Source organism: Globicephala melas, chromosome 17 (genome assembly GCF_963455315.2).
Source record: "Globicephala melas chromosome 17, mGloMel1.2, whole genome shotgun sequence".
Taxonomy (NCBI): domain Eukaryota; kingdom Metazoa; phylum Chordata; class Mammalia; order Artiodactyla; family Delphinidae; genus Globicephala; species Globicephala melas.
Window position 1 is genome coordinate 43,294,085 of NC_083330.1, and position 18,540 is coordinate 43,312,624.

The following is an 18,540-nucleotide window of genomic DNA, read 5'->3' on the forward strand; positions in this document are numbered from 1 at the left end:
GTAGGATATGTCCTGAATAACTATTGTCTTGACTAGTCCTATACTGCATAAGATGGTCCTTGCCTCCAGGATGGTCACACTCTACTGGTGAAGGTGGTGTGATCTTCCCTTTCAGTCACTTAGATTACTAAGGTCTCTCTTCCTTCATGTTTTAAAATAATAGAGTTGGGTAAAATGATACAGAAATTGGTAAGTCTTGGAAACCTATCTAAGAGTGAACCGTCAAAGTTCAATTATCCAATATGGGTGCCTGATGAGAATGATGAACATTAAATAAGATTTTTAAAAAACCCTAGGAGAGCTTTGATATTAAACACTTCTCGTGTGAGGGACCAATAGAGCATTCACATTAACATTACCCCAGATAATTGGGTATTTTATTGCAGGGTAATACGAAGATGCATGTATTTGAGAGCAAAGGGTATCGTAATTCTGACATTCCCTTAATGCTCATTTGCTAGATGACTGTACTGAATTAAGCCTATACTTGTATACTCCCATTATGACAAATTTTTGAATAATGAATTGGTGTGTTTCATTTAGCAAGTACTTACTGTTGAGAAGTAAATATTTTAGGAAATGTAATGCAGTTAACTCAGAAATTGTGACTTAAGTTCTAAGCTCCATTAATAAAGATAATTTTTGATTTTTGGGTATTTGAGGGCCTGTTTCAATTTTTTTATTTACTGTTCTATTTTTTCTTTTTTTTTTTTTGCGGTACGCGGGCTTCTCACTGTTGTGGCCTCTCCCGTTGCAGAGCACAGGCTCTGGACGCGCAGGCTCAGCGGCCATGGCTCACGGGCCTAGCCGCTCCGCGGCATGTGGGATCTTCCCAGACGGGGGCACGAACCCGTGTCCTCTGCGTCGGCAGGCAGACTCTCAACCACTGCGCCACCAGGGAAGCCCCTACCATCATAATTTTTAACAAAAGTCTTAACCCTAATGCTTTTGTGAGTGTGATTGTCCTCTATGGAAGATTAGAAGTTGTGTATCTTATTTCTACAGTAGGAACATACAACATATATGCAGTTTTCAAGTCTCCGTAGAGTTGAAAAGCCAACGTGGGTACTCTACTTTGAAACGTGTATGGTGTGGGCCTAAGGTGTTTTTTAATCTTTCATCTCTCTCTTTTTTTTTTTCTTTAACATCTTTATTGGAGTATAATTGCTTTACAATGTTGTGTTAGTTTCTGCTGTATAACGAAGTAAATCAGCTATATGCTATACGTATATCCCCATATCCCCTCCCTCTTGCATCTCCCTCCCACCCTCCTTATCCCACCCCTCTAGGTGGTCTCAAAGTACCGATCTGATCTCCCTGTGCTATGCAGCTGCTTCCCACTAGCTATCCATTTTACATTTGGTAGTATATATATATGTCCATGCCACTCTCTCACTTCGTCCCAGCTTACCCTTCCCCCTCCCCGTGTGCTCGATTTCATTCTCTGCATCTTTGTCTTTATTCCTGTCCTGCCCCTAGGTTCATCAGAACCTTTTTTTTTTTTTTTTTTTTAGCTTCCATATATATATGGGTTAACGTACGGTATTTGTTTTTCTCTTTCTGACTTACTTCACTCTGTATGACAGACTCTAGGTCCATCCACCTCACTACAAATAACTCAATTTCATTTCTTTTTATGGCTGAGTAATATTCCATTGTATATATGTGCCACATCTTCTTTATCCATTCATCTGTCGATGGGCACTTAGGTTGCTTCCATGTCCTGGCTATTGTAAATAGTGCTACAGTGAACATTGTGGTACATATCTCTTTTTGAATTACGGTTTTCTCAGGATATATGCCCAGTACTGGGATTGCTGGGGCGTATGGTAGTTCTGTTCTCAGTTTTTTAAGGAACCTCCATACTGTTCTCCATAGTGGCTGTATCAGTTTACATTCCCACCAACAGTGCAAGAGGGCTCCCTTTTCTCCACACCCTCTCCAGCATTTATTGTTTGTAGATTTTTTGATGATGGCTATTCTGACCGGTGTGAGGTAATACCTCATTGTAGTTTTGATTTGCATTTCTCTAATGATTAGTGATGTTGAGCATCTTTTCATGTGTTTGTTGGCAATCTGTATATCTTCTTTGGAGAAATGTCTGTTTAGGTCTTCTGCCCATTTTTGGACTGGGTTGTTTTTCTGATATTGAGCTGCATGAGCTGCTTGTATATTTTGGAGATTAATCCTTTGTCAGTTGTTTCGTTTGCAAATATTTTCTTCTATTTTGAAGGTTTTCTTTTCGTCTTGTTTATGGTTTCCTTTGCTGTGCAAAAGCTTTTAAGTTTCATTAGATCCCATTTGTTTATTTTTGTTATTTCCATTTCTCTAGGGGATAGGTCAAAAAGGATCTTGCCATGATTTATGTCATAGAGTGTTCTGCCTAAGTTTTCCTCTAAGAGTTTTATAGTATCTGGTCTTACATTTAGGTCTTTAATCCATTTTGAGTTTATTTTGGTATATGGTGTTAGGAAGTGTTCTAATTTCATTCTTTTACATGTAGCTGTCCAGTTTTCCCAGCACCACTTATTGAAGAGGCTGTCTTTCCTCCATTGTATACTCTTGCCTCCTTTATCAAAGATAAAGCGAAGGGCTTCCCTGGTGGCGCAGTGGTTGAGAGTCCGCCTGCCGATCAGGGGACACAGGTTCGTGCCCTGGTCTGGGAGGATCCCACATGCCGCTGAGCGGCTGGGCCCGTGAGCCATGGCCGCTGAGCCTGCGCGTCCAGAGACTGTGCTCCGCAGCGCGAGAGGCCACAACAGTGAGAGGCCCGTGTACTGCAAAAAAAAAAAAAAAAAATTAAATATCACAATTTGTATGGAAACACAAAAGACCCCAAATAGCCAAAGCAATCTTGAAAAAGAAAAATGGAGCTGGAGGAATCAGGCTCCCTGACTTCAGACTATACTATAAAGCTACAGTAATCAAGACAGTATGGTACTGGCACAAAAACAGAAATACAGATCCATGGAACAGGATAGAAGCCCAGAGATAAACCCACGCACATATGGTCGCTTTATCTTTGTTTCTGTTTTTGTTTTCTTTCTGCGGTACGCAGGCCTCTCACTGTTGTGGCCTCTCCTGTTGTGGAGCACAGGCTCCGGACACGCAGGCTCAGCGGCCATGGTTCACGGGCCCAGCCACTCTGCGGCATGTGGGATCTTCCCGGACTGGGGCACGAACCCGTGTCCCCTGCATCGGCAGGCGGACTCAACCACTGCGCCACCAGGGAAGCCCCAAATTGTGAAATTTTTTGATGCAGGAGGGAGGAGATATGGGGATATATGTATATGTATAGCTGATTCACTTTATTATAAAGCAGAAACTAACACACCACTGTAAAGCAATTGTACTCCAGTAAAGACGTTAAAAAAAAAAAACAGCCGGACTTCCCTGGTGGCGCAGTGGTTGAGAGTCCGCCTGCCGATGCAGGGGACACCGGTTCATGCCCCAGTCCGGGAAGATCCCACATGCTGCAGAACGGCTAGGCCTGTGAGGCATGGCTGCTGAGCCTGCGCGTCTGGAGCCTGTGCTCCACAACGGGAGAGGCCACAACAGTGAGAGGCACCCATACCGCAAAAAAAAAAAAAAAAAAAAGCCTTACCTATGGGGGCAGAGTTTAGGTGGGGGGTGGAACTTAGGCAGGGATGGGGCTTTGGGTGGGGCGGGACCTAGGTGGGTGGGGGGGGGCGACGTTCAAGCGTGGGGCGGGGCCTCTGCTTAGGACCTGTGGAAGGTGGGGAGGCAGGATGTGGAAAGGAGGGCCTCTGTAGTGTGGGGTTCCTGAGTTTGGAGGTAGGGCCCTGAGTGAGGGTGTTTGTGTTCGGTTTAGGCTCAGCTCATTGGAGGGGGTCTCCAAATGTAGAGGTAGGGCCCTGGGTGGGGTGTAGGGGCAGGGCTCGGGCTCTGCACGGCAAGAGGAAGGCTCCAAAGGCAGAGGGTTAGGCCCAGGAGCCCAACAGGCTTCCCAGTGCCTAAGTGGACAGGGAAAGCAGGCCCTGTTCCCTTCTGTTCCTTCATGCCCCCCCCACCGTCTTCCCCAGGGTCTCCCCCGTGGCCACTGGACCCCTAACTGTGGGTGCGTCCCTCTGGATGTAGGAACTCCTCCCCTCCCCCTGCTACCCCTCAGGGGTGCTGGTCCCAGAGGTCTGGACTTTACTTTTGCTCCCCCTTCCCTCGCTCCCACTCCTTCAGGACCCTCGTGGCTGGAGGGGCCTCTGTCAGCAAAGGATCAGGCCCGGGATCTCAGCAGGTTCCTAGGGGGCCAAGTAGGCAGGGGAAATCTAGCCACGCTCCCTTTTGATCCTTTGCCCTCCCAATGGTTCCCCAATTTCCCGCTTCCGTCTTGGGATCCCTTCCCCTCCCCCAGCAGCCCCTCAGGGGCGCTGGTCCCACCCCACCTCCACTTCTCCTCCCCCTTCACTCCCCCCGCACCCATGTCCTACCCCGTCACTGGGGGTTTCTCCCATCCCCTTAAGTGTCTGTGATCCCCCACCAGTACCTGGTAGGTGCCCTAGTTGTGAGGAGACAGGAATTCCGCGTCCTCCTAGTATGCCATCTTGACTCCCTCTTTCATCTCTTTTAAGGATCAAATATCATTAGAAAAATAAGCCATGGGCATTACATACGTGGTCTGGTGAAATTCAATATTCACAATGACAATTCAGAATATGAGCTCCTTAGGGGAAAGTTAACCCCACCACTCTAACTTTGCATCGAAATATCTTAAAGTGTGCCATTGGTTTTATGAAAAGGTTTTGATCTACACTTCAAGTTTAAGTTCAAAAGAAAAGCTACATTTTAAAGTGTATTCCTTTTCTGGGTATATTTACTTTGAACTATAGCATATAGTTTTTCTCATAAATCTAACCTGCCACTATCTGTTTTTAAGACTTTGTAAACTTCAAGTGGTTATGATGTGTGAAGTTTGGATTAAACTAAAATTTTTAGAAAACACATGTTATATATTTTGATTGTTTTGAATTTTAACATGGGCCAGTCAAAAACTTGAGTGTCTCTCAAAGTAATATACTGTATTCTGTTACTACAAGAAATCACAGAAAATTGCCCTCTCCCATCATGTTAACAATAGACAAATGAAGCAGTTGTTCTCATTCTTAAATGTAGTGTTTGAAAAACTTGCACAATTTAATGAAAATGTCTCTACTCATAAAACTTAAAGTGCTCACACATGGAAAAAGTCATAACGTTTTGGCAAATATTGCTTTGTTAGGAATGTGAGTGAGGTATACCTGCTTCATAACTAGAATTCTATATAAATGACATGAAACTGTGGGGAAAAGCCAACTGAAAAGAAAACTCTGACAAAGGATGAGTTAATACTCTTAAAAAATGCAGATAGTTCTTACCCAAACATACTTTTTCTTTGACAAGCAAGAATTATAACATATACCCCTCTTCATCCCTTCTTTTTTTTTTTTCCAGGTGTAATTCTTGGATCGTCATTTCTACTCAGTGTAAATGATTTTCTCCTTAAAACAAGTCTCAAAGAAAGAAGTCGGATTCTGATAGGACCATGTTGTGCTACTTCCAATCTGGAAGCTAAATGGTGTAAACACAGTGGCAATCCAGGCCCAGAACAGTCCATACCAAAAATATCCGTTGATTTAAGAGGAGGTCTGCTGCAGGTCTGTTGGGATTGGCCCCATTTTTCCCATAAGTTTTAAACTAGTCTTTGTTCATTGTTTGAACTGTTTCATTAAATTTTAAATCTTGGTGTGGTGAGAAAAGGGTATTGTCAGATTGCTGTTTTACTAAACTTTTTTAACAGCTTTATTGAGATATAATTCACAAACCATACAGTTCACCTAATTAAAGAATACGATTCAGTGGTTTTTTACTATATTCACAGTCGTGTGGTCATCACAACAATCCATTTTAAAACATTTTCACACACCCACCTCCAAAACCCTTTATCCATTAGCATTCACTCCCCATTATCCTCCAGTTCCCTCTCCAGAACTAGGCAACCACTAACTATTTCCTGTCTCTATATATTTGACTTTTCTGGACATTTCATGTAAATGGAATCATATGAAATGTGGTCTTTTGTGAATGGCTTCTTTCACTTAGCATAATGTTTTCAAGGTTCATTCATGTTTTTGCAGGTGCCACTGCTTTATTCCTTTTTATGACCAAGTAATACTCCATTGTATGGATATACCTCATTTTATTTATCCGTTCAGCAATTAATGGTTGTTTAGATTCTTTCCACTTTTAGCTATTATGAGCAATGCTGCTATGAACATTTGTGTACAAGTTTTGTGTGGACATGTTTGGAATTTCTGAGTCAATAAACTTTTTTCTATGTGTAGACTTTTCAAATTACAAAGTAGTCAGCCTGTCTCAAGCAGTGTCATCAGCAATAATTTAAGAACCATTTCCTAATGACAGGTCGTTAGCTATTATGATGTCTGATGGCTAACATAATATATAACCTTACATTGCAACCTTTTATGCATTTGATTTGCAGCCAAGTATTGAATTTGTGAGGGTATCCAACTTATTTCTTGATAATTTTCTATTTGGATAGAATGTGAATGTGTTCTTTTTTTTTTTTAACATCTTTATTGGAGTATAATTGCTTTACAATGTTGTGTTAGTTTCTGCTGTATAAAAAGTGAATCAGCTAAATGCATACGTATATCCCCATGTCCCCTCCCTCTTGCGCCTCCCTCCCACCCTCCCTATCCCACCCCTCTAGGTGGGCACAAAGCACTGAGCTGATCTCCCTGTGCTATGCAGCTGCTTCCCACTACGTATCTATTTTACATTTGGTAGTATATATATTGTCAATGCCACTCTCTCACTTCGTTGCACCTTACCCTTCCCCCTCCCCATGTCCTCAAGTCCATTCTCTACATCTGCGTCTTTATTCCTGTCCTGCCCCTAGGTTTGTCAAAACCATTTTTTTTTTAGATTCCATATATATGTGTTAGCGTACGGTATTTGTGTTTCTCTTTCTGACTTACTTCACTTTGTATGACAGACTCTAGGTCCATCCACCTCACTACAAATAACTCACTTCCGTTTCTTTTTATGGCTGAGTAATATTCCATTGTATATATGTGCCACATCTTCTTTATCCATTCATCTGTTGATGGACACTTAGGTTGCTTCCAAGTCCTGGCTATTGTAAATAGAGCTGCAATGAACATTCTGGTACATGACTCTTTTTGAATTATGGTTTTCTCAGGGTATATATGCCCAGTAGTGGGATTGCTGGGTCATGTGGTAGGTCCATTTTTAGTCTTTTAAGGAACCTCCGTACTGTTCTCCATAGTGGCTGTATCAATTTACATTCCCACCAACAGTACAAGAGGGTTCCCTTTTCTCCACACGCTCTCCAGCATTTATTATTTGTAGATTTTCTTTTTTTTTTTTTTTTTTTTATTTGTAGATTTTCTGATGATGGCCATTCTGACCCATGTGAGGTGATACCTCATTGTAGTTTTGATTTGCATTTCTCTAATGATTAGTGATGTTGAGCATCTTTTCATGTGTTTGTTGGCAATCTGTATATCTTCTTTGGAGAAATGTCTATTTAGGTCTTCTGCCCATTTTTGGACTGGGTTGTTTGTTTTTTTGATATTGAGCTGCATGAGCTGCTTGTATATTTTGGAGGTTAATCCTTTGTCAGTTACTTCATTTGCAGATATTTACTCGCATTCTGAGGGTTGTCATTTCATCTTGTTTATGGTTTTCATTGCTGTGCAAAAGCTTTAAGTTTCATTAGATCCCATTTGTTTACTTTTGTTTTTATTGCGATTTCTCTAGGAGGTGGTTCAAAAAGGATCTTGCTGTGATTTATGTCAGAGTGTTCTGCCTATGTTTTCCTCTAAGAGTTTTATAGTTTCTGGCCTTACATTTAGGTCTTTAATCCATTTTGAGTTTATTTTTGTGTATGGCGTTAGGGAGTGTTCTAATTTCATTCTTTTACGTGTAGCTGCCCAGTTTTCCTGGCACCACTTATTGAAGAGACTGTCTTTTATCCATTGTATATTCTTGCCTCCTTTATCAAAAATAAGATGACCATATTGTATGGGTTTATCTCTGGGCTTTCTATCCTGTTCCGTTGATCTATATTTCTGTTTTTGTGCCAGTACCATACTGTCTTGATTACTGTAGCTTTGTAGTATAGTCTGAAATCCAAGAGCCTGATTCCTCCAGCTCTGTTTTTCTTTCTCAAGACTGCTTTGGCTATTTGGGGTCTTTTGTGTTTCCATACAAATTGTGAAAGTTTTTGTTCTAGTTCTGTGAAAAATGCCATTGGTAGTTTGTTTTTTGTTGGGTTTTTTTTTTCCATTTTGACTTTTAATTGTAATATTCTCCTTTATAGCCAAAGCAGATGTCACCGTTAATGATGTTAGTGTTTCTCTAGGTATGAGAAGATGCAAGAATTTCGGCTCAAAAAATCTTCTCCTGAAAATATCTAACTGTCTGAAGGCCTGTTCTGCCAGTTTTTCCCAGGGTACAGACTGCCTCATTCCTGATGTCAACTGTGAACTCCTTTCAGGGGGTATTGAAGGTCAGCAGCTGCAGTGGCTCATGTTTTAATCTTTGTAGAGACAGACAGCAAGTGCCAATGGCAAGTGCTGCTTTCCAGTCAGCAGGGCCCCTTCATGGTCATAAATTTGACCATGGTTTGGGGGGGCATTTCATGACCATTTCAATCCATGGGGCTAGGAATGCTCATTCCAAGGCCTGGAAAAGAGTTTTCTGGTAGGCTACTCAATGTGCTCTTACTGGACTAGGCCACAGGAGTAGCCAAAAAGTCTCTGAACCACCTGTCTTACTAGTCTCTTACAGTCCAGGAAAATATTCCCTCTTGTTACTTCTTCCCATATCTAGAGTTACACTATTACCATCATTGATCTTACATGGAACCATATATCATCATTTGATGACAGGCTTAGTCACACATTTGGTAATGTAAGAAACAACAATTTTGTAAAACAGGTGAAATACAAATAACATAGCTAGCAGTAGTAGTGAAGTCATAAGTAAGAATTAAGCAAGCTTCCATTAAGTGTGGCCCAGTATATCCCAGGTTGTCTCACTTAGTCTGTTCTGTACCAATCCTTATCTTTAAGGTAAATTTTATATTGGCACTGTCCATAAGACACCCAGCCCAGTTTCCTAGTGTTACTAGACTGATTATCCTTACTATGATTTAATTGTTCCCAACATAGAGGAGCCTTTAAACTTAAATTACCATGGCCTGGTGTTAACTACATAAATCCATCCCATAATTGTGGGAGGTCTTATTCCTTGGCTGAAATTTTGCTTGTTGCTATGATTGAGGCTGAGTAATAAAGAAAAATTTATGGCCAGAGTCAGAGTAGGATCATTAATTGGCTAGGTGAGGGGATCCCACCTACTAATATTAATAGTGGCCTAAATAGGACTATAATTTCTCTCTTCTAGAATAAATTTCCTAAGAGCCAACCAATTAGAGCCTTGGAGTAGAGAAATCCACCAAGGTAACCCAGAAGTACTAGACACAGGTAATTGGCCACAAACCCAACAACTGGATTGATTTTTAAAACTAGCATAGGAAAAAAAAAAAAAAAAACTAGCATAGGATCATGCCCATGATAGGAAAACATTTGATTCATATGCAAGGGTCCAAGAAGTCAAGAAAACATTATAAATGATCATACGAGTTAGGTCCAGAATCTTGAGCAAGCTGTCTACTTCTGATGTCGTCTTCTTCTCATCCTAGTATGAGGGTAGTTTCTCTTTTGTTTGAGCATTGTTTTAAGGTGATTTTGAGGTCAACCACACTCTCCATAGGCCAGTCCACTGCAGGGGCCCTTTGTGAGTGGTAATTAATCCAGGAGTCATTCCCTTCAGTTTCACTGTTCATCAGCTAGTTAAGAGTACCTGAAAAGTGTCCTTCCGACCAGGTTGGAGATAGTCTTTAAATTATGTCTGTTTTAGCATGCACAATCTCCTGGTTCCAGGTCCTGGGGCATCTGATCTTCATTCAAAGATAGATTACTAAGATAAACTTCAGAAACAAACTTAGAGTGTCCTTCAATTAAACTTTACATTAATATAGCATGACAGCAGGGAACTACCTAGGAGGTAAGTCTTAATAAATACAGACCCTCCATTAACAAAACCAGAATTTAATATTCACTGAAACAATCTTTTTCTCTCTAAAATTACCGTCATTTTTACCAAATGTAACCAAATTAAGAGTAGTTTGTTTGCAAAATAAGTCTGGTCTCAGTAAACTTGGCCTGATGATTTATATAACTATAAATGATGATATAGAATTCTTATGTGTGTGTGTGAAATTTTGATAAGGAGTCTCATACTGAACTTTTAAAAGATCTCTCAGGGCTAGGAAAGTCATACCAAGGGTTTATCACACATTTTGCCTAACAGATCTAGGTGAATTCCTCACTTTTCTTTTTTTTTTTTAATTTAATTTAATTTAATTTTTTTATACAGCGCGTTCTTATTAATCATCAATTTTATACACATCAATGTATACATGTCAATCCCAACTGCCCAATTCATCACACCACCACCACCACCACCACCCCGCGGCTTTCCCCCCTTGGTGTCCATACTTTTGTTCTCTACATCTGTGTCTCAATTTCTGCCCTGCAAACCAGTTCATCTGTACCATTTTTCTAGGTTCCACATAGATGTGTTAATATACGATATTTGTTTTTCTCTTTATGATTTACTTCACTCTATAACACTCTCTAGATCCATCCACATCTCAACAAATGACCCAATTATATTCTTTTTTATAGCTCAGTAATATTCCATTGTATATATGTAACACATCTTCTTTATCCATTCGTCTGTCGATGGACATTTAGGTTGCTTCCATGACCTGGCTATTGTAAATAGTGCTGCAATGAACATTGGAGTACATGTGTCTTTTTGAATTATGGTTTTCTCTGGGTATATGCCCAGTAGTGAGATTGCTGGACCATATGGTAATTCTATTTTTAGTTTTTTAAGGAACCTCCATACTGTTCTCCATAGTGGCTGTATCAATTTACATTCCCACCAAGAGTGCAAGAGGGTTCACTTTTCTCCACACCCTCTCTAGCATTTGTTGTTTGTAGATTTTCTGATGATGCCCATTCTAACTGGTGTGAGGAGACACCTCATTGTAGTTTTGATTTGCATTTCTCTAATAGGGATGTTGAGCAGCTTTGCATATGCTTCTTGGCCATCTGTATATCTTCTTTGGAGAAATGTCTATTTAGATCTTCTGCCCATTTTTGGATTGGGTTTTTTTTTTAATATTGAGCTGCATGAGCTGTTTATATATTTTGGAGATTAATCCTTTGTCCATTGATTCGTTTGCAATATTTTCTCCCATTCTGAGGGTTGTCTTTTCATCTTGTTTATGGTTTCCTTTGCTGGGCAAAAGCTTTTAAGTTTCATTAGGTCCCATCTGTTTATTTTTGTTTTTAATTCCATTACTCTAGGAGGTGGATCAAAAAATATCTTGCTGTGATTTATGTCAAAGAGTGTTCTTCCTATGTTTTCCTCTAAGAGTTTTATAGTGTCCGATCTAACATTAAGGTCTCTAATACATTTTGAGTTTATTTTTGTGTATGGTGTGAGGGAGTGTTCTAATTTCATTCTTTTACATGTAGTGGTCCAGTTTTCCCAGCACCACTTATTGAAGAGACTGTCTTTTCTTCATTGTATATCCTTGCCTCCTTTGTCATAGATTAGTTGACCATAGGTGCGTGGGTTTACCTCTGGGCTTTCTATTTGTTCCATTGATGTGTGTTTCTGTTTTTGTGCCACTATCATATTGTCTTGATTACTGTAGCTTTGTAGTATAGTCTGAAGTCAGGAAGTCTGATTCCTCCAGCTCCATTTTTTTCCCTCAAGACTGCTTTGGCTATTTGGGGTCTTTGATGTCACCATACAAATTTTAAGATTTTCTGTTCTAGTTCCGTAAAAAATGCCATTGGTAATTTGATAGGGATTGAATTGAATCTGTAGATTACTTTGCGTAGTATAGTCATTTTCACAATATTGCTTCTTTCAATCCAAAAGCATGGTATATCTCTACATCTGTTGGTATCATCTTTAATTCCTTCATCAGAGTCTTATAGTCTTCTGCATACAGGTCTTTTGTCTCCCTAGGTAGGTTTATTCCTAGGTATTTTATTCTTTTACTTGCAATGATAAATGGGAGTGTTTCCTTAATTTCTCTTTCAGATTTTTCATCATTAGTGTATAGGAATGCAAGAGATTTCTGTGTATTAATTTTGTATCCTGCAACTTTACCAGTTTCATTAATTAGCTCTAGTAGTTTTCTGGTGGCATCTTTAGGATTCTCTATGTATAGTATCGTGTCATCTGCAAACAGTGGCAGTTTTACTTCTTTTCCAATTTGTATTCCCTTTATTTCTTTTTTTTCTCTGATTGCTGTGGCTAGGACTTCCAAAACTATGTTGAATAATAGTGGTGAGAGTGGACATCCTTGTCTCGTTCCTGATCTTAGAGGAAATGCTTTCAGTTTTTCACCATTGAGAATGATGTTTACTGTGGGTTTATCAAATATGGCCTTTATTATGTTGAGGTAGGTTCCCTGTATGCCCACTTTCTGGAGAGTTTTTATCATAAATTGGTGTTGAATTTTCTCAAAAGATTTTTCTGCATCTATTGAGATGATCATATGGTATTTCAATTTGTTAATATGGTGTGTCACATTGTTAATCAATTTGTTAATATGGTGTATCATATTCATTGATTTGCATATATTGAAGAATCCTTGCATCCCTGGGATAAATCCCACTTGATCATGGTGTATGATTCTTTTAATATGTTGTTGAATTCCTTTTGCTAGTATTTTGTTTAGGATTTTTGCATCTATATTCATCAGTGATATTGGCCTGTAATTTTCTTTTTTTGTAGTATCTTTGTCTGGTTTTGGTATCAGAGTAATGGTGGCCTCATAGAATGAGTTTGGGAGTGTTCCTTCCTCCGCAAGTTTTTGCAAGAGTTTGAGAAGGATGGGTGTTAGCTCTTCTCTAAATGTTTGACAGAATCCACCTGTGAAGCCATCTGGTCCTGGACTTTTGTTTGTTGGATGATTTTTAATCACAGTTTCAATTTCATTACTTGTGATTGGTCTGTTTATATTTTCTATTTCTTCCTGGTTCAGTCTTGGAAGGTTATACCTTTCTAAGAATTTGTCCATTTCTTCCAGGTTGTCCATTTTATTGGCACAGAGTTGCTTGTAGTAGTCTCTTCAGATGCTTTGTATTTCTGCAGTGTCTGTTGTAACTTCTCCTTTTTCATTTCTAATTTTATTGATTTGAGTCCTCTCCCTCTTTTTCTTGATGAGTCTGCCTAATGGTTTATCAATTTTCTTTATCTCCTCAAAGAACCAGCTTTTACTTTTATTCATTTTTGCTATTGTTTTCTTTGTTTCTTTTTCATTTATTTCTGCTCTGATCTTTATGATTTCAATCTTTTCGCTAACTTTGGGTTTTGTTTGTTCTTCTTTCTATAGTTCCTTTAGGTGTAAGGTTAGATTGTTTATTAGAGATTTTTCTTATTTCTTGAGGTAGGCTTGTATAGCTATAGACTTCCCTCTTAGAACTCTTTTGCTGCAACCCATAGGTTTTGGATCATCATGTTTTCATTGTCATTTGTCTCTAGGTATTTTTTTATTTCCTCTTTGATTTCTTTAGTGATCTCTTGGTTATTTAGTAATGTATTCTTTAGCCTGCATGTGTTTCTTTTTTTTAAGTTATTTTCCCTGTAATTCATATCTAGTCTCGTAGCATTGTGGTCAGAAAAGTTGCTTGATATGATTTCAATTTTCTTAAATTTACTGAGGCTTGATTTGTGACCCAAGATGTGATATATCCTGGAGAATGTTCTGTGCACACTTGAGAAGAAAGTGTAATCTGCTGTTTTTGGATGGAATGTCCTATAGATACCAGTTAAATCTATCTGGTTTATTGTGTCATTTAAAGCTTCTGTTTTCTTATTTATTTTCATTTTTTATGATCTGTTCATTGGTGTAAGTGAGGTGTTAAAGTCCCCCACTATTATTGTATTACTGTCGATTCCCTCTTTTGTAGCTGTTAGCAGTGGCCTTATATATTGAGGTGCTCCTATGTTGGGTGCATATATACTTATAATCGTTATATCTTCTTCTTGGATTGATCGCTTGATCATTATGTAGTGTCCTTCTTTGTCTCTTGTGACATTTTTATTTTAAAGTCTATTTGATCTGATATGAGTGCTGCTACTCCAGCTTTCTTTTTTTTTTTTTTTTTTTTTTTGCGGTATGTGGGCCTCACACTGTTGTGGCCTCTCCTGTTGCGAGCACAGGCTCCGGACGCGCATGCTCAGCGGCCATGGCTCATGGGACCAGCCACTCCACGGCATGTGGGATCTTCCCAGACCGGGGCACAAACCCGTGTCCCCTGCATTGGCAGGCGGACTCTCAACCACTGCACCACCAGGGAAGCCTTCCAGCTTTTTTCTTTTGATTTGCATTTGCATGGAATATCTTTTTCCATCCCCTCACGTTCAGTCTGTATGGGTCTCTAGGTCTGAAATGGGTCTCTTTTAGATAGCCTATGTATGGGTCTTGTTTTCGTATCCATTCAGCAAGCCTGTGTCTTTTGGTTGGAGCATTTAATCCATTCACATTTAAGGTAATTATTGATACGTATGTTCCTATTACCATTTCCTTAATTGTTTTGGGTTTGTTTTTGTGGGTCCTTTTCTTCTCTAGTGTTTCCCACTTAGAGAAGAAGTTCCTTTAGCATTTGTTGTAGAGCTGGTTTGGTGGTGCTGAATTCTCTTAGCTTTTGCTTCTCTGTAAAGCTTTTGATTTCTCCATCGAATCTGAATGAGATCCTTGCCGGGTAAAGTAGTCTTGGTTGTAGGTTCTTCCCTTTCATCACTTTAAGTGTATCTTGCCACTCCCTTCTGTCTTGTAGAGTTTCTGCTGAGAAATCAGCTGTTAACCTTATGGGAGTTCCCTTGTATGTTATTTGTCATTTTTCCCTTGCTGCTTTCAATAATTTTCTTTCTCTTTAATTTTTGCCAATTTGATTACTATGTGTCTTGACGTGTTTCTCCTTGGGTTTATCCTGTATGGGACTCACTGCGCTTCCTCAACTTGGGTGGCTATTTCCTTTCCCATGTTAGGGAAGTTTTCGACTATAATCTCTTCAAAATTTTCTCTGCTCCTTTCTCTCTCTCTTCTTCTGTGACCCCTATCATGCGAATGTTGTTGCGTTTAATGTTGTCCCAGTGGTCTCTTAGGCTGTCTTCATTTCTTTTCATTCTTTTTTCTTTATTCTGTTCCGCAGCAGTGTATTCCACCATTCTGTCTTCCAGGTCACTTATCCATTCTTCTGCCTCAGTTATTCTGCTATTGATTCCTTCTAGTGTAGTTTTCATTTCAGTTACTGTATTGTTCATCTCTGTTTGTTTGTTCTTTAATTTTTCTAGGTCTTTGTTAAACATTTCTTGCATCTTCTCGATCTTTGCCTCCATCCTTTTCCGAGGTCCTGGATCATCTTCACTGTCGTTATTCTGAATTCTTTTTCTGGAAGTTTCCCTATCTCCACTTAATTTATTTGTTTTTCTGGGGTTTTATCTTGTTCCTTCATCTGGTACATAGCCCTCTGCGTTTTCATCTTGTCTACCTTTCTGTGAATGTGTTTTTTGTTCCACAGGCTGCAGGATTGTAGTTCTTCTTGCTTCTGCTGTCTGCCCTCTGGTGGATGAGGCTATCTAAGAGGCTTGTGCAAGTTTCCTGGTGGGAGGGATTGGTGGTAGGTAGAGCTGACTGTTGCTCTGGTGGGCAGAGCTCAGTAAATCTTTAATTTGCTTGAATCCTGATGGGTGGTGCTGGATTCCCTTCCTTTTGGTTGTTTGGCCTGAGGCAACCCAACACTGGAGCCTACCTGGGCTCTTTGGTGGGGCTAATGGCAGACTCTGGGATGCTTCACGCCAAGGAGTACTTCCCAGAACTTCTTCTGCCAGTGTCCTTGTCCCCATGGTGAGCCACAGCCACCCCCCACCTCTGCAGGAGACCCTCCAACACTAGCAGGTAGGTCTGGTTCAGTCTCCTCTGTGGTCACTGCTCCTTCCTCTGGGTCCTGATGCACACACTACTTTGTGTGTGCCCCCCAAGAGTGGAGTCTCTGTTTTCCCCAGTCTTGTCTAAGTCCTGCAATGAAATCGCACTAGCCTTCAAAGTCTGATTCTCTAGGAATTCCTTCTCCTGTTGCCAGACCCCCAGGTTGGGAAGTCTGACATGGGGCTCAGAACCTTTACTCCAGTGAGTCACCCACCCAGCAGTTATGGGATTTCATTTTGCTGTGATTGCACCCCTCCTACCATCTCAGTGTGGCTTCTCCTTTGTCTTTGGATGTAGGGTATCTTTTTTGTTGAGTTCTAGTATCTTCCTGTCGATGATTGTGCAGCACCTAGTTGTGATTCTGGTGTTCTCACAAAAGGGAGTGAGAGCACGTCCTTCTACGCTGCCATCTTGGTTCAGGCCTCGCCATTGGTAGTTTGATAGGGATTGCATTCAATTTGTAGGTTGCTTTGTGTAGTATAGTCATTTTCACAATGTTGATTCTTCCTATTCAAGGCACATTATATCTCTCCAACTGTTTGTATCATCTTTAATTTCTTTCCTCAGTGTCTTATAGTTTTCTGTGTACAAGTCTTTTGTCTCCTTAGGTAGGTTTATTCCTAGGTATTTTATTCTTTTTGTTGCAATGGTAAATGGGAGTGTTTCCTTAATTTCTCTTTCAGACTTTTCATCATTAGTGTATAGGAATGCAAGAGATTTCTGTGCATTAATTTTTGTATCCTGCTACTTTACCAAATTCATTGATTAGCTCTAGTAGTTTTCTGGTAGCATCTTTAGGATTCTCTATGTATCGTATCATGTCATCTGCAAACAGTGACAGCTTTGCTTCTTCTTTTCTGATGTGGATTCCTTTTATTTCTTTTTCTTCTCTGATTGCTGTAGTTAAAACTTCCGAAACTATGTTGAATAATAGTGCTGAGAGTGGGCAACCTTGTCTTGTTTCTGATCTTAGTGGAAATGGTTTCAGTTTTTCACCATTGAGAACGATGTTGGCTCTGGGTTTGTCATATATGACCTTTATTTTGTTAAGGTAAGTTCCCCCTATGCCTGCTTTCTGCAGAACTTTTATCATAAATGGGTGTTGAATTTTGTCGAAAGCATTTTCTGCACCTATTGAGATGATCATATGGTTTTTCTCCTTCAGTTTGTTTATGTGGTTTATTACATTGATTGATTTCCATATATTGAAGAATCCTTGCATTCCTGGGATAAACCCCACTTGATCATGGTGTATGATCACGTTACGTTAAAAGTAACATGCTGGTGGTTGAGAGTCCGCCTGCCGATGCAGGGGACATGGGTTCGTGCCCCGGTCCGGGAAGATCCCACATGCCGTGGAGCGGCTGGGCCCGTGAACCATGGCCGCTGAGCCTGCGCGTCCGGAGCCTGTGCTCCACAACAGGAGAGGCCACAACAGTGAGAGGCCCGCGTACAGCAAAAAAAAAAATAAAAAAAAAGGTAACATGCCGTTGGGTTCTGTTTGTTACTGTTTTGTTGAGGATTTTTGCCTTTGTGTTCATCAGTGATATTTGTCTGTAGTTTTGTTTTTTTGTGACATCTTTGTCTTCTTTTGGTATCAGGGTGATGGTGGCCTCATAGAATGAGTTTGGGAGTGTTCCTCCCTCTGCTGTATTTTGGAAGAGTTTGAGAAGGCTAAGTGTTAGCTCTCCTCTAAATGTTTGATAGAATTCCCCTGTGAATCCTTCTGGTCCTGGGCTTTTGTTTATTGGAAGATTTTTAATCACCATGTCAATTCCAGTGCTTGTGATTGGTCTCTTTATATTTTCTATTTCTTCCTGGTTCAGTCTCAGCAGGTTGTGCTTTTGTAAGAATTTGTCCATTTCGTCCAGGTTGTCCATTTTATTGGCATAGAGTCGCTTGTAGTAATCCGTCATGATCTTTTGTATTTCTGCAGTGTTAGTTGTTACTTCTCCTTTATCATTTCTCATTCTATTGATTTGAGTCTTTTCCCTTTTTTTCTTGATGAGTCTGGCTAGTGGTTTATCAATTTTGTTTATCTTCTCAAAGAACCAGCTTTTAGTTTTATTGATCTTAGCTGTTGTTTCCTTCATTTCTATTTCATTTATTTCTGATCTGATCTTTATGATTTCTTTCCTTCTGCTATCTTTGCTGTTTTTTTGTTCTTCTTTCTCTAATTGCTTTAGGTGTAAGGTTAGGTGGTTTATTTGAGATGTTTCTTCTTTCTTGAGGGAGGATTGTATTGCTATAAACTTCCCTCTTAGAACTGCTTTTGCTGCATCCCATAGATTTTGTTTCGTCATGCTTTCATTGTCATTTGTTTCTAAGTATTTTTTTATTTTCTCTTTGATATCTTCATTGAGATCTTGGTTATTTAGTATTGTATTGTTTAACCTCCATGTGTTTGTATT

General features: G+C 39.9%; 1 protein-coding gene across 1 annotated transcript in view; it reads left to right on the top strand.

Annotated features, from left to right (window-relative positions):
- The window catches only part of VPS13B (vacuolar protein sorting 13 homolog B), a 798,623-nt gene that overhangs the window by 628,362 nt on the left and 151,721 nt on the right, over positions 1 to 18,540 (top strand). Inside the window, exon 37 of the mRNA XM_060287492.2 lies at positions 5,446 to 5,648. Within this exon, the coding sequence (XP_060143475.1) occupies positions 5,446 to 5,648 (203 nt within the window). The remainder of the gene's footprint in view (positions 1 to 5,445; positions 5,649 to 18,540) is intronic.